The sequence below is a fragment of the Oryx dammah genome, unplaced genomic scaffold (genome assembly GCF_014754425.2).
Source record: "Oryx dammah isolate SB20612 unplaced genomic scaffold, SCBI_Odam_1.1 HiC_scaffold_24, whole genome shotgun sequence".
Lineage (NCBI taxonomy): Eukaryota > Metazoa > Chordata > Mammalia > Artiodactyla > Bovidae > Oryx > Oryx dammah.
The window spans coordinates 44,168,906-44,183,338 of NW_024070208.1; the positions used below are offsets into that span (position 1 = coordinate 44,168,906).

At 34.5% G+C, this 14,433-nt stretch overlaps 1 protein-coding gene across 2 annotated transcripts in view; it reads right to left on the reverse strand.

Moving 5' to 3' along the window:
- KLHL1 (kelch like family member 1) overlaps positions 1–14,433 on the reverse strand; it is a 500,583-nt gene that overhangs the window by 323,930 nt on the left and 162,220 nt on the right. The window contains exon 2 of one of the 2 annotated variants that reach the window (XM_040266858.1): positions 3,977–4,159. The exons of the other annotated variant lie outside the window; for it this stretch is intronic. Within the exon in view, the coding sequence (XP_040122792.1) occupies positions 3,977–4,159 (183 nt within the window). The remainder of the gene's footprint in view (positions 1–3,976; positions 4,160–14,433) is intronic. 2 annotated transcript variants of the gene reach the window in all.

Below are 14,433 nucleotides of genomic sequence, written 5' to 3' on the forward strand. Positions count from 1 at the left end.
TCTTGAAATAAATAGATACAAATATATTCTTGAAATAAATAGATACACTGTCAAAATGCTAGTCACTCAGTTGTGTCCTACTCTTTGCAACCCCATGGACTGTAGCTGTCAGGCTCCTCTGTCCATGGACTTCTACAGGCAAGAATACTGGAGTGGGTTGCCACTCCCTTCTCCAGGGTATCTTCCCAACCCAGGGATCGAACCTGGGTCTTCCACATTTTGGCAGAATCTCTACCATCTGAGCCACCAGGGAAGCCCCTGCAGGAAGATGAAAATAGAATATGTTGCTTCCTGAGATACCCAATGTTTTGGTCTATAGAGCAAGATCCTTTCTTCTCTATCATATATCATTTTATTTTTCACTTAAGAATTTATTTGATCTTGAAATGCTCATACGAAGAAGTTCAAAGCATATACATGTTTATACATTAACAATAATTCCAGTGCCTCCTTTATCGTGTCTAGGAGCCTTACTTCCCCAAAACAAAGATTGTTGACTGTGTTTTAGATTCTTCCACACTTTTTCTATGCACATAAAATTAAAAGCGCCATTATTTCCAACTCACAGAAAGTTAGCCTTTTAAGATTTTCTCATTTACTTGTATCCAAGGCACTTATTCTTAATGATGGCTAAAGGGAGAAAAAAACTTCCAAAATCTTAACTGTATTTCATTATATACTTGTATATCATGAGAGAGTAAGCCATGAAAACTCCTTAATTCTTTTACTATTGAAAATTTGACTAAGTTATTTTTTAAATATAAATTTATTTATTTTAATTGGAGGTTAATTACTTTACATTATTGTATTGGTTTTGCCATACATCAACATGTATCCACCACAGGTATACACGTGTTCCCCATCCTGAACCCCCCTCCCACTTCCCTCCCCGTACCATCCCTCTGGGTCGTCCCAGTGCACCAGTCCCAAGCATCCAGTATCATGCATTGAACCTGGGCTGGCAACTCATTTCATATATGATATTATACATGTTTCAATGCCATTCTCCCAAATCATCCCACCCTCTCCCTCTCCCACAGAGTCCAAAAGACTGTTCTATACATCTGTGTCTCTTTTGCTGTCTCACATACAAGGTTTGCCAGTCTAATTTTCAGTATCTGACGTGCTTAATAATAGGCAGCCTACCTAAGAAAAATCCCTATATTTAGAATTTGGAGCTTTACCTTCAAATGTTTTGTTTTGTTAGTTGCTAACCAATTAATCTGGACCATTTATAAGAAGTTTGTATTTTAGAATTTCTTAGAGAAACTAAAGCACAGATAAAATCAAGATTTTTATTATTTTTAATTCTGAAAATATATTAATGGTTATCTTAAATACTGTTAGCCTTTCAGAGCTAATATTCTTAAAAATATGCCTAACAATAATCTAAATATACCTATAAAGACATGGCCTTTCATTAATAAATAGTTGTGACTTACATCAGGTTAAATATATATATGCAATATAGCCATCACATAAACTAAAGATTGTATGGGAAGACAGTAATGGTCATAATCTGTTAACTTAAATGGGAATTGATTTGAAAGTTTCAAATGAGAAGACAATTAATATGAAAGAAAACACACATGATCTTTGTCAATGACTATTTAACTTGCAATGTCTTTTCAGGCAGAATAGGAGATTTTAATGCAAATTGTTTCTTTTTCCATTATTTGAACTTACCTTATTAGTCACATATTATTCACTGCTAAGGACTGAGACATTATATATATTTTGTCCAAAGACAATATTCAATTGTGTTAATCAAAATATAACAGTATGACTTTAAAATCCATTCATTTGTTACTACTACCAAGATTATTATTTTTTAAAGCAAAGATCTGATTTTGCATTGATAATAGTCATTTTGTTTTGCAAAGGTAGAAACAAGGAGGTGCAATATACCTGCAATTATTAAAAACAGTGCTTGTCTTTTTCAAGCTTCCGATAAATATTTTCCCACATATTTGTTAATATATGTTTAACTTAGATATCTACTCGCTGAAAGGATAGTACTAAAGCTTTAAACTACAGAATGAGAAAATATAAATCCTAATTTAAATAAATTTAGTGAATAGGGTAAAATTTTCTTATATTAAGAAAAATGTACATAACTGACAATAATATATCAAATTTCATATCTGCTAAATACATAAAATATTTAAATGTTTAGAATATTAATCATATAAATAATATATTGCTAAGATATATTTTCCAGTAATCTAAACTGATAAACAAACTTATGTTTTGGTCATGTTATAAAATAAATGCATAATTTACAAAATTATTTAGAAAATAATATTAACAGTCTAGATAAGAAGAGTAATATGGAAAATAATAGAATATAATTAATATGGGGGATTGCCCAATATACTGGTTAAAATTGCTTCAAATGAGAAATACTAAATTAGTACCAATAAAAGTCTATAAAATAAGATTACTAAAATTATATAAAGCTTTGCTTCCAAAAAATTAATGAGAATTTAATCTGTTAACATACTTTGAGGTGATTCCCTCTGTCTTCTTGAACAAATATTTATATATATATATTAAACTAGTGGGTAATTAAAATAAACTTAGCTACATTACAAAATTAAAATCACTTGTTAACAGAATTTTTATCTAGATGCTATTTAGATGATAGGTTAGAATAATCTACATATTTGTCACACCATATTGCAACAGTCTCAATAATAATGATAATACAATTGTTCTATTGGTAATGATAATGCAATTTCATTGAAGTGCTTGCAAAATAAGTGTGAATATTGTATTATTGGAGAAGGAAATGGCAACCCACTCCAGTATTTTTGCCTGGAGAAATCCATGGACAGAGGAGCCTGGCATGATTTAGTCCTTGGGGTCACAAAGAATTGGACACAATTTAATGACTATCACTATTGTGTTATTAGAATTGCTGTCATAGTTGAAGAATTAGATCTAGATTACTTATTTACTGTCAAATGTTCTTTCCTATGCATTTTTAGTGTATTGGTTTAAATGCAATGCCCATGATTTAACATTCTTATCATAATAGAAATATAGCCTTATATTTTGGAATTCTTTTAATAGTTAGCACTTAGGTGCATATGTATTATCTAGATAATGCAATATAAGTTTAAAAATATGGGAAAGAGAGGTACATTGTAAATATTTATTTTCCATAGTTTATTGTTTTCTATTTATTCATCAGTATTAATGGTATTAAATGGCATACATCAAGGTAGGCTAAGGCAATTTGTCCATATATTCAACTATTTAAAATAATTAGTATCAAAAATTAAATTTAAATTTTCTCATAAAAATTTCAAAAAATAAATAGAAAAATTGAGGAAAAAATTCGACATCAAATTTAATGAATTTTCAAAAATAAACTAATAGTATATCAAAAAAGGACACAAATAATCAGATATCTAGTTCATGTTACTTAAAATTGTTATTTATAAGTAAATAATAAGGAATATTTAAAAATACATTAATGTTTGAATATATTGAGCCTTAGAAATAATATCAGTATGTCACAAATTAAGGAACTTTTAATACATTTAAAATAAAGATATCACTATGAATTTCCTATGATATCACATTGGATGTCCTAGTTGAAATAAACAGTGTATACCAAAAATAACCTGGCTTTCTTTCAATTTTGACAGAAAAGCATATCTCATTTCAGAGCTTAGACATACTCCTAAGTCAGAATTGATTCCCAATTAGTATGATTCAGCAATGAATCAATAAAATGAGGTATTTTTCAACCTTATTGGAAGAGTTATTTCTGAACTATTTACATTTGCTTTACTTCTTAAAAAGATGACTTAACATGGCATTATAACTCTCACCAATAAAATTACCCAGACATCCTTAAAATCTTGGATTCTTATTTCCCTACTTGTAGAGTATTTTGAACTCTATACACCAGACCATCGTTATAAATATATGAATTCATATTTCTGATAAAGACAGATTACTATACCTATGTGCAGGTATTTTTCGGTTCCCAACAATCAGGATAACGTCACAGAGTTGCTGTTGCTTCAAATAACTTTCCATTTTTCTGAATGTTTGCTCAGCATGGTGCACAGCCTGATAGAATTCTTCAGAGCTACCAGAGTCCATATCACTTTGAGGTGTCAGCAAATGGCTAGTTTCTGACAGTCTGCAAACCACACACAAAAAGATGGAGTTTATAAAGTGTCACCAATTGTTCAGAACTACATACAAAGTTTAGTTTTAAATTTAAGCTTCTCTCCTTATGTCCATTATTATTAATATGTCAGAAAAAACCATTTGGGGTTAAATGATTTGTTTTAAGAAGCAATAAATGAATTGTAAATTTTTCTCACTTTAAAGAAATTTAAAAGATAGGTTATCTGTATTTATTAGGAGATAATAAACTTGATAACAGTGAGAAATGATAAATTACAAACATAACCTCTAAAATGAATTACTATTTAAATGTTAATCAATTTGACATTGAGTTTGACGATTTAATTATATGTTTCTAAATTACTATTCTTGTGAGGTTTTAGTAAATGTTTTATATAAGTAGGTGATTTTTACTGCGAGAAATTATATAATGTCATTTTCAAAAAGACTGACAAAAAATATGAGATTGTTAACTCATATTCTGTACCCAACTGATTAAACAAAAACATACATATATAATTATGTGAAAAACTCAGTTCAGTCGCTCAGTCATGTCTGACTTTTTGTGACCCTATGGACCACAAGCACGCCAGGCCTTCCTGTCCATCACTGACTCCGGGAGTTTACCCAAACTCATGTCCATTGAGTCCGTGATGCCATCCAACCATCTCATCCTGTCACCCCCTTCTCCTGCCCTCAATCTTTGCCAGGATCAGGGTCTTTTCCAATGAGTCAGCTCTTTGCAACAAGTGGCCAAAGTATTGGAGATTCAACTTCAACATCAATCCTACAAATGAACACCCAGGACTGATCTCCTTTAGGATGGACTGGTTGGATCTCCTTGCAGTCCAAGGGACTCTCAAGAGTCTTCTCCAACACCACAGTTCAAAAGCATCAATTCTTCGGTGCTCAGCTTTCTTTATAGTCCAACTCTCACATCCATACATGACTACTGGAAAAACCATAGCCTTGACTAGACGGACCTTTGTTAGCAAAGCAATGTCTCTGCTTTTTAATATGCTGTATAGGTTGTTCATAAGTTTCTTTCCAAAGAGTAAGCGTCTTTTAATTTCATGGCTGTAGTCACCATCTGCAGTGATTTTGGAGCCCCAAAAAATAAAGTCAGCCACTATTTCCCCATATATTTTCCATGAAGTGATGGGACCAGATGCCATGATCTTCGTTTTCTGAATGTTGAGCTTTGAGCCAACTTTTTCACTCTCCTCTTTCATTTTCTTCAAGTGGCTCTTTAGTTCTTAACTTTCTGCCATAAAGGTGGTGTCATCTTCATATCTAAGGTTATTGATATTTCTCCCAGTTATCTTGATTCCAGCTTGTGCTTCCTCAAGTTTTAGGATTTCATAAAATCCATGATACTTAATTTTGGCTCTTATATCTAATATTATTATAGGCTGTTTCATAATAAAGACATTAAGATACATATTTTATATATAGAACACTCTCAATGTACATGCGTGATAGGACCAGCAGAGTCAATCATGTGCTCTGATAATAAGCTCTTAAAAAATTAAAAAATGAAACTGTATTAGATGCTTAACATTAATAAGGAAATAAATGACATATTTCAAGATAGAAAGTAACATGGATTATTGTACTTCCATTTACAATGCAATAACTTGTTGCTAACTAAACCCCTCACCAGGAACACTAAAAAAAAGTTGCATAAAATATCAAAATAACTACTGGAATATACTTATAGCTTCTAAGGCAGCTAGGATCTGAAAGAATAAGATCCTAGAATAAAGGTGAACTCATGAAAGTCAGCTCAAAATTACACACAAAGTTTTCTTTCCTCCTCAAGGTTTCAAATATAAGCAACATCAAGTAGGAGTCTGACAAACTAAAAAGCTAATAACGTGGGAATTAAGCAGAACTTCTGCTGGTACCATATGGTTTGGTGGAAGAATGGATATTGTTCTCAAAGGTGGTCAGAACTGGAGGGCAAATGTGGGACCATAAGGAAGGAAAGTTCAGGTATGGCCACTATTGTGTGCCACTTTTCTCTTAGTGGTTATTTGCTGATTCCTAAATGTGCTCATCAAGGCTATGGTTTTTCCAGTGGTCATGTATGGATGTGAGAGTTGGACTATAAAGAAAGCTGAGCGCCGAAGAATTGATGCTTTTGAACTGTGGTGTTGGAGAAGACTCTTGAGAGTCCCTTGGACTGCAAGGAGATCCAACCAGTCCACTCTAAAGGAGATTGATCCTGAGTGTTCATTGGAAAGACTGATGCTAAAGCCGAAACTCCAATACTTTGGCCGCCTCATGTGAAGAGTTAACTCACTGAAAAAGACTCTGATGTTGGGAGGGGTTAGGGGCAGGAAGAGAAAGAGATGACAGAGGATGAGCTGGCTTGATGGCATCACTGACTCAATGGACATGATTTTGAGTGAACTCCGGGAGTTGGTGATGAACAGGGAGGCCTGGTGTGCTGCGATTCATGGGGTCGCAAAGAGTCAGACACGACTGAGCAACTGAACTGAACTGAACTGAAATGTGCTAGGTGAGTAAAAAATAGTTATAGTACGTTTAGAAGTTAAACAGAGCTTGAAAGATAACAATTTGAATTTAAGGGCAAACAAAAACAGGGAACTCTGGCAAATTAATGGACTCTCAACTGAACTTCTGAAGAACTATATCCTAGAAGTCAGAGAAACTGGAAATAGACAAGATGATACAAAGGCTGAAACCTAGATATGAATCAATGAAATCTCCAATTGAATTAAGTTGATTTTCTAATGTAAATGCCAACAAACTGTCAATATAAATTATCACTAGAAAGAGATAACCTTATTTAGATTCTTTGATTTCTTGTGTATGTGCATACAGCACTTGACATTAAAGAAAAGTAGCAAACTTATAAAGAAGTTACAGGGAGAAAAACAAACATTAGAAACAGGCCACCAGGTACTACAGATATCTTTGGATGGATGGATCCAAAGCTAGGTATTTGGTAGATGTGAAAATAATTATCATTAATATTAATATTCTTTAATATAGCAATGATTTGAAAACATAAGTAGAAAATATTTAAACTAAAATAAAGAGACTGTCACCAGAGTGTGGAAAAAGAGATCATGTCTTCCAAGTATTTTAATGAGGCAAATATAACATTGATACAAAACCTGGAAAAGATGATACAGGGAAGGAAAATTAATGGTCATTGTCTCTCTTAAAGATATTTACATAAATTGTAAGAAAATATTAGCAACCAAATATAAAAAATTATGTGAAAGAGAAATGAATAAAAAAAAATAAAAGTATCAAATATATGGTTGGTAATGCATCAAAACTAAGTTGGACTTAAAGGAAAACTTTTAATTATATCAACCACTTCATTCATTCATACAGCAAATATCAAATTTTGTTGAATCCTTTTCACCTTGAAATTAACAACAAAATCTACTAGTACTACTTCTATTCAACATTTTTCTATAGGGCCTTGCCAGTGTAATGTAAGCAAATTAAAAAAAAAAAAAAGCCATTAGAGTTAGATAAGAAAAAACACATTTGGTATTATTTCCAGAAGATGTTTTTGTATACATCAAACACGCAAAGAATATACAGACAAGCTTATGAATCTAAATCCATTAAAATTATGTGTATTCTCTGTTATCTATAATATTTTCCCTTGTAACATGGTTATTTTCATCAGAATTTGCATGTTTTCTTCTAAATATTTGAAATATTTAATAGCAATAATGAATATTTAAAATAGTTAATAGAAAAATTGCTATAGTATTTGTCTTCTTTTCACAAGTTTGCAAATTACAACCCCAGAATATGGTATTTTCCAGCATATATTTTAGAAATTCAGGCTTAGGCATATGTGACAAGAATAACAGAATTATTTCAGACGTCAACACACTGAACAGAAAAGTCTCAAAATTCCCTGAATGATACATCTTTAAATCAAGAATGAGCATATTATTGACTCTCATTTAACTAAGGAGAATAGAGTCAGAACTGTAAGTTGGCAATCAGATCAAGAATGTCCCTTTAAGACCCTGATACTTCTGGTCTGGTATCAGACTGATACTGATAATGACATAAAAAATGTCTAAAAGTCAAGATATTAGAGACAGCCTTGCAAAATGGCTCCAGATAGGTTTCCAGCAAGTCTGGGATAAATTCAGATCATTATATTAACTTTCTACAAGTTAAATAACGTACTTAGGGCAGAAAGTTTTACACCTCATTAAGAATTTCATAGCTTGAGAAATGTTATTGGGAAAATGATCTTTCAAATCACTCAAGTTGTGATGGATGCAATAGTAGAGAAGATAGGGAAAAATATAATTTATTTTGCTTTCAGTTTTAGAGGTTGGTGAGACCATCGACATAAAATGAAACAGGGCATACATAGAATTTGACAAGATCTATGCAAAGTAAAAAAGCTAATTACTGTCAAGGTGGTCTTTTTTTTTTTTTTTTTTTACATAACCTAGGTACATTAGCAAATGATTATGACAGGAACTTGAGTCTTTTCTGAAGAATTTGAAAATACTTTGAGAATAAGTCTGAAAAGAACAGAGCTAGAAACTAGCCTCAAAAATTATTTTTTCAGAGTTCATCACTGCAGATGGTGATTGCAGCCATTAAAAGATGCTTACTCCTTGGAAGGAAAGTTATGACCAACCTAGATAGCATATTCAAAAGCAGAGACATTACTTTGCCAACAAAGGTCCATCTAGTCAAGGCAATGGTTTTTCCAGTGGTCATGTATGGATGTGAGAGTTGGACTGTAAAGAAAGCTGAGCACTGAAGAATTGATGCTTTTGAAATGGGGTGTTGGAGAAGACTCTTGAGAGTCTCTTGGACTGCAAGGAGATCCAACCAGTCCATTCTAAAGGAGATTAGTCCTGGGTATTCATTAGAAAAACTGATGCTAAAGCTGAAACTGCAGTTCTTTGGCCACCTCATGAGAAGAGTTGACTCATTGGAAAAGACACTGATGCTAGGAGGGATTGGGGGCAGGAGGAGAAGGGGATGATAGACGATGAGATGGATGGATGGCATCACCAACTCGATGGACATGAATTTAAGTAAACTCCAGGAGTTCTTGATTGACAGGGAGGCCTGGAGTGCTGCAATCATGGGGTCACAAAGAGTCGGACACAACTGAGCTACTGAACTGAACTGATATTCATTCCTAGATTTCTGTCCTAAAATTTCTAATGCTTTGTTTTTTCATGTTATATATGAAAACAAGTCACTTTTGCTGAAGAGAAGTTGAATTGTGAGAGAAACAGTTATGTTGGTTTGATGCTATTTTCTCCTTATAAAGTCACTGTCACAGTTCTTACACATTTCCTCTTAAATCATTTCTTGATCTCAGACTTGAGTAAGGCTTGTTGTTCTTAAATTTTGGCTCAAAATATAAAAAGCAGTTTCAGGATGCTTATTAATTTTAAGCTAAAGTTCATTGTATAATGAAGACTTATTATATACCTCGGCTTATTATTTTAATAAATGCAATCTTAAAATTTTAAGATATAAATGTCATATCTTTACAATGTTTTCTATATCTAAAATGCCAGAAAAATTTGACATTGGATTATTGAATTTAATATCTTCAAACTAAGTAAACTTTATAGTCTCTTTCTAATCTGAGACTCTAACATCTGTTGTGATATGACATAGAAATTTTTATTTTTATTGTTATTTATCCTTTTATTTTATTCTTATTTATCCAATAATATAAAGCCTTTAGTGTATGGGATCTAGTTCCCTGACCAGGGATCAAATCTGGGCCTTCTGCATTGGGAAAGCAGAGTCTTAGCCACAGAACCACCAGGCAAGTCCCTAAAGCCTCTAGTTTTAAGAAACACAATTTTAGAAGTCTAATATGACTTCTTCCCATTAAAATTTAAACATGTTTAAGATTTCCTGAACCTAAAGTATTAAAACAATAAAAAGAAAAAAAAATTATTTTTGACCTTCTGAAAAAAAACTATGTTATTAAACAGTGGTGGCTACAGGACTGGAAAATGTGTTTTCAATTCCAATCCCAAAGAAGGGCAATGCCAAAGAGTATTCAAACTACCACACAATTACACTAATTTCACATGCTAAGAAAATAATACTCTAAATTCTCCAAGATAGACTTCAACAGTACATGAACTGAGAACTTTCAGATGTACAAGCTGGATTTAGAAAAGGCAGAGGAACTAGAGATAAAATTGCCAAAGTCTGTTGTATCATAAAAAAAGCAAGGGAATTCCAGGAAAAAAAAAAAAAACTACCTCTGCTTCATAGACTACACTAAAGCCTTTGACTCTCTCTTTCTCTCTCTCTCTCTGTTTGTGTGTGTGTGTGTTAGTTGCTCAGTCATGTCCAAATCTTTGAGATCTCATGGACTGTAGTCCATCAGGTTCCTCTGTCCATGGTATTCTCCAGGTAAGGATACTGAAATAGTTTTCCATTTCCTCCTCCAGTTTACCTTTGTGGACCAAAACAAACTGGAAAATTCTTAAAGAGATGGGAATATCAGACCACCTTTCCTGCCTCCTGAGAAACCTGTGTGTAGGTCAAGAAGCAAACGTTAGAACTGGACATGGAAAAATAAACTGGCTCAAAATGCAGAAAGGAATACATCAAGACTGAATATTGTCACCATGCTTATTTAATTTACATGCAGAGTACATCAGGCAAAATGCTGGGCTGGATGAATCACAAGATGGAATTAAGATTGCCAGGAGAAACATCAATAATCTCAGATATGCAGATGACACTACCCTTATGGCAGACAGCAAAGAGGAACTAAAGAGCCTCTTGATGAAAGTGAAAGAGAATAGTGAAAACGCTGGCTTAAAACTCATCATGCAAAAGACTAAGATCATGGCATCTGGTCCTGTCACTTCATGGCATAAAATTGATCTGACCTCAACAGGGAGTTTTTGAAATTCCAAAACTGGTTTTTGTGTGTGTATAATTAGAAGCTAAAAGGTCTGAAACTAAGCAAATAGAGAGGGAAGCCTCTTTCAATTGATTTACTGAAGTCTCCCAATGAACTCATGAAACCCAAAAGGTCTGTGAATCAAACATTACTTCACATTCAGATACTGTTTCTAAGTTCCTTCCTACAAATAAAAATCTTCCTCATTCCCTGGATTTGATCCCTGGAATGGGAAGATCACCTGGAGAAGGAAACGGCAACCCACTTCAGTATTTTTGTCTGGGAAATCCCATGGACAGAGGATGCTGGCAGGCTATAGTCCATGGGGTGACAGAGGATGAAATGGTTGGATAGCACTGACTTAACAGACCTGAGTTTAAGCAAACTCCAGCAGACAGTGAAGGACACAGAAGCCTGGTGCGCTGTAGTTGACAGGGTTGCAAAGAGTCAGACACATCTTAGTGACTGAAGAACAACAGACCCTAGTAAATTTTTGCCTCCCTTGAGCCAAAACCTTCTCAGACCTGAAGCCCTAGAAAAAAATGTGTCCCCTTGCCAAGGCATACCCCTAAAGGGGCCTCATAATCCCATGACCAAGTCCCTGTAACACCTCAGCCCTTCCCATACACAAACTTCATAATGCAGGCAGCCATTTCATTCAAGATCTTCGAGCCATAAACAATACAGTCATACCACATCTCCCTGTGGTCCCCATCCCTCATACTGTTCTCAAGTTAATCCTTCCAAACATGTAGTTTTTATATGTGTGTATTTGATCAATCATGTCTGACTCTTCGCAACCTCATGGACTGTAGCTCTCCAGGCTCCTCAGTCCATGAAATTCTCCAAGAATACTGAAGTGGGTTGCCATGCCCTCCTCCAGGGGATCTTCTCAACCCAGGGATTGAACCCCAGTCTCCCACATTTCAGGCAGATTCTTTACCATTTGAGCCACCAGGGAAGTCCACAGCTTGTAACAGTTAGAGATTTATGTATTGCTTTTTTCAGCATTTCTATACATCCAGATAGTCAGTACCTGTTTGCCTTTATGTGGGTAAGATGTCAATTTAGTTTGGGTCTCAGAGAATCATGGAAAGCTCCACTTATTTTTCATAGATATTGAACTAAGATTTGGCCCATGTATATTTTGCTCATGACTCTGCTTCATGCCAATATGTTGACAAACATTTGCTATGTTCTCCCATTGAGGAAGCAAGTCTCAGGGACAACCTACACCTCCTCACTCACTAGCATACTAAGGACATGAGTTCTTAAGGGATAAACTCCAATTTGTCCAAACTCAAGTAAAATACTGGGCTTTGTTAGGGGCCAAAGAGCTATCCTGCAGTCACTCAAGAAACCATTATGGGGATACTGATAAAAAATATTTGGGGAAAACAATACTTTTGGAAACCTCCCACAACAGCAGCCAAAACATGTCAGAGGTGTCAGATCTGACCTAGGTATAACTTAGGAAAGCTTATTCATACTCCTCAAGACCACTTTCTTTGATTCCAGGTCCCTTTGCTATCTGCCAACTGTATTTTATCTAGCTGTCTTCCTCTCAAGGATACAAATATATTCAGGGGACAATTTACACAAATTCTCAATGCATGGAAGCCTTTTCTTGCAGATTAGTCACTTGGCAGTGGGTTGGAAATATGGTTGGAAAATATTTTTCTTGCTTAGGAAATGCCCTTGAAATTACATGGTGTCAAAGGTAGCCATTTCACTGGACAAATTTCAAATGTTGTTTGTGAAATCTGGCATATTATACATCATTTTCATTGTGCCTATTAGCCTCAATTTTCTGGTCTAGTAGAAAGAATCAACATCATTATCAAAACTCAATTGGTAAAACTCTCTGAGGCTTTCAATCTTTTTTTTTTGACCTCAATTCCTACCGATTGTTCTATTAAATGTAAGAGCTACACATTTTGGAAAACAAATAGTCACCCTTAGAAATAAATGAGTTTTAGAAATCCATGAGTTTTGGCTCAGGGTTAAATGAGCTCCTTCTAGTCAAGGGATATTTTTTATATTATTGTTAAATTCTCATTAAGCCTATAAAGCAAAATGAGTACCTGACTGAAAAATCTTTACATAGTGAGTTCCTAGGAGACAATATAAAGTACCACAATTAACAGCCAGGGGACTATGTTTATTGGAAAAGATAGCTTGCAAAGGATGACTTACAGCCCAGATGGAAGAGATCCTATCAGGTACTTCCAAACAAACTTTATGATACTAAATATAAAAGTATTACCTTTTAGAATCATATTTCCCCTTTTAAAAAAAAGGCTTCCCTACCTGAGTGGGCCTCTGAAATACCTGGAGACCTAGAACTGAACCTGACTCTGATGTGAAGCTGATAGTATGTGATACAGACAACTCTTCCAAGACTCTGGACCAGGCCAGTAGTCAGCATGGTCCCTGATTAAATCTCTCTCATTACCTTTGTTCTAATTGCTGTCATCAGGGAATTGCTATATCTTCTTCATTATGTAATATCTGATAATGCATCAGCTTGCCACTCTTTCTTCTTACTTTCCTTTCTATAGGCAAAATTTTCAATGAGTGAAAACTTTTTTAATGAATTTATGCCTGGAATGAAAGTTTAGAAGACATGACTCTGGTCCTTTGGTCCTTTGATTTTAACTATGAAAGACCAGATTTTTAAAGTTTTGTGATTCCTCAGTGTAGATATGGATTTATTAATGTTCTTTGCCCTCCATAGTGTGAGCATCCTTCATTAATGGTAAGTCTATGAAAACCATAGATCTTGTCTTAACTCTGCTGAGAGTAAGTCTCTGGCTTCAGTTCTGGGTCACTTAATTAATCTGTTTGGCTTGAAATTCTTTCACTAACCAGGGCTGGGAGCCATCCTCAGTTCAGTTCAGACACTCAGTCGTGTCTGACTCTCTGAACCCATGGACTGTAGCCTGCCAGGCTCCTCTGTCCAGGGATTCTTCAGGCAAGATTACTGGAGTGGGTTGCCATTTCCTTCTCTAGTATTATCATTATCTCTCTCAAAATCTATCCAGACCCCATACGCCTGGGAAAATAATGCCATCATCTACATTTCCCAAAGTCTAGCCACTGGAGGAAATCTAACAGACAGTTCGATCCCAATCAATGCTCCCAGATTACTAATTGAATACTGGGAACCTTTTGCCTTGGCTATCGTCGATTTTTCTATCATCCCTCTATTATGTCTTATTCAGAATTCATCTACTGTCCCAGAATAACCTATTAATTTACTGTGCTACAGGTGCCTTTTCTTCTTTGTCAAAAGAACCAGATAATACCTAGCAGTCCCCAACAGTTTTCTAGAAATGTTTCTTCCAACAGGACCTGGCAATTAC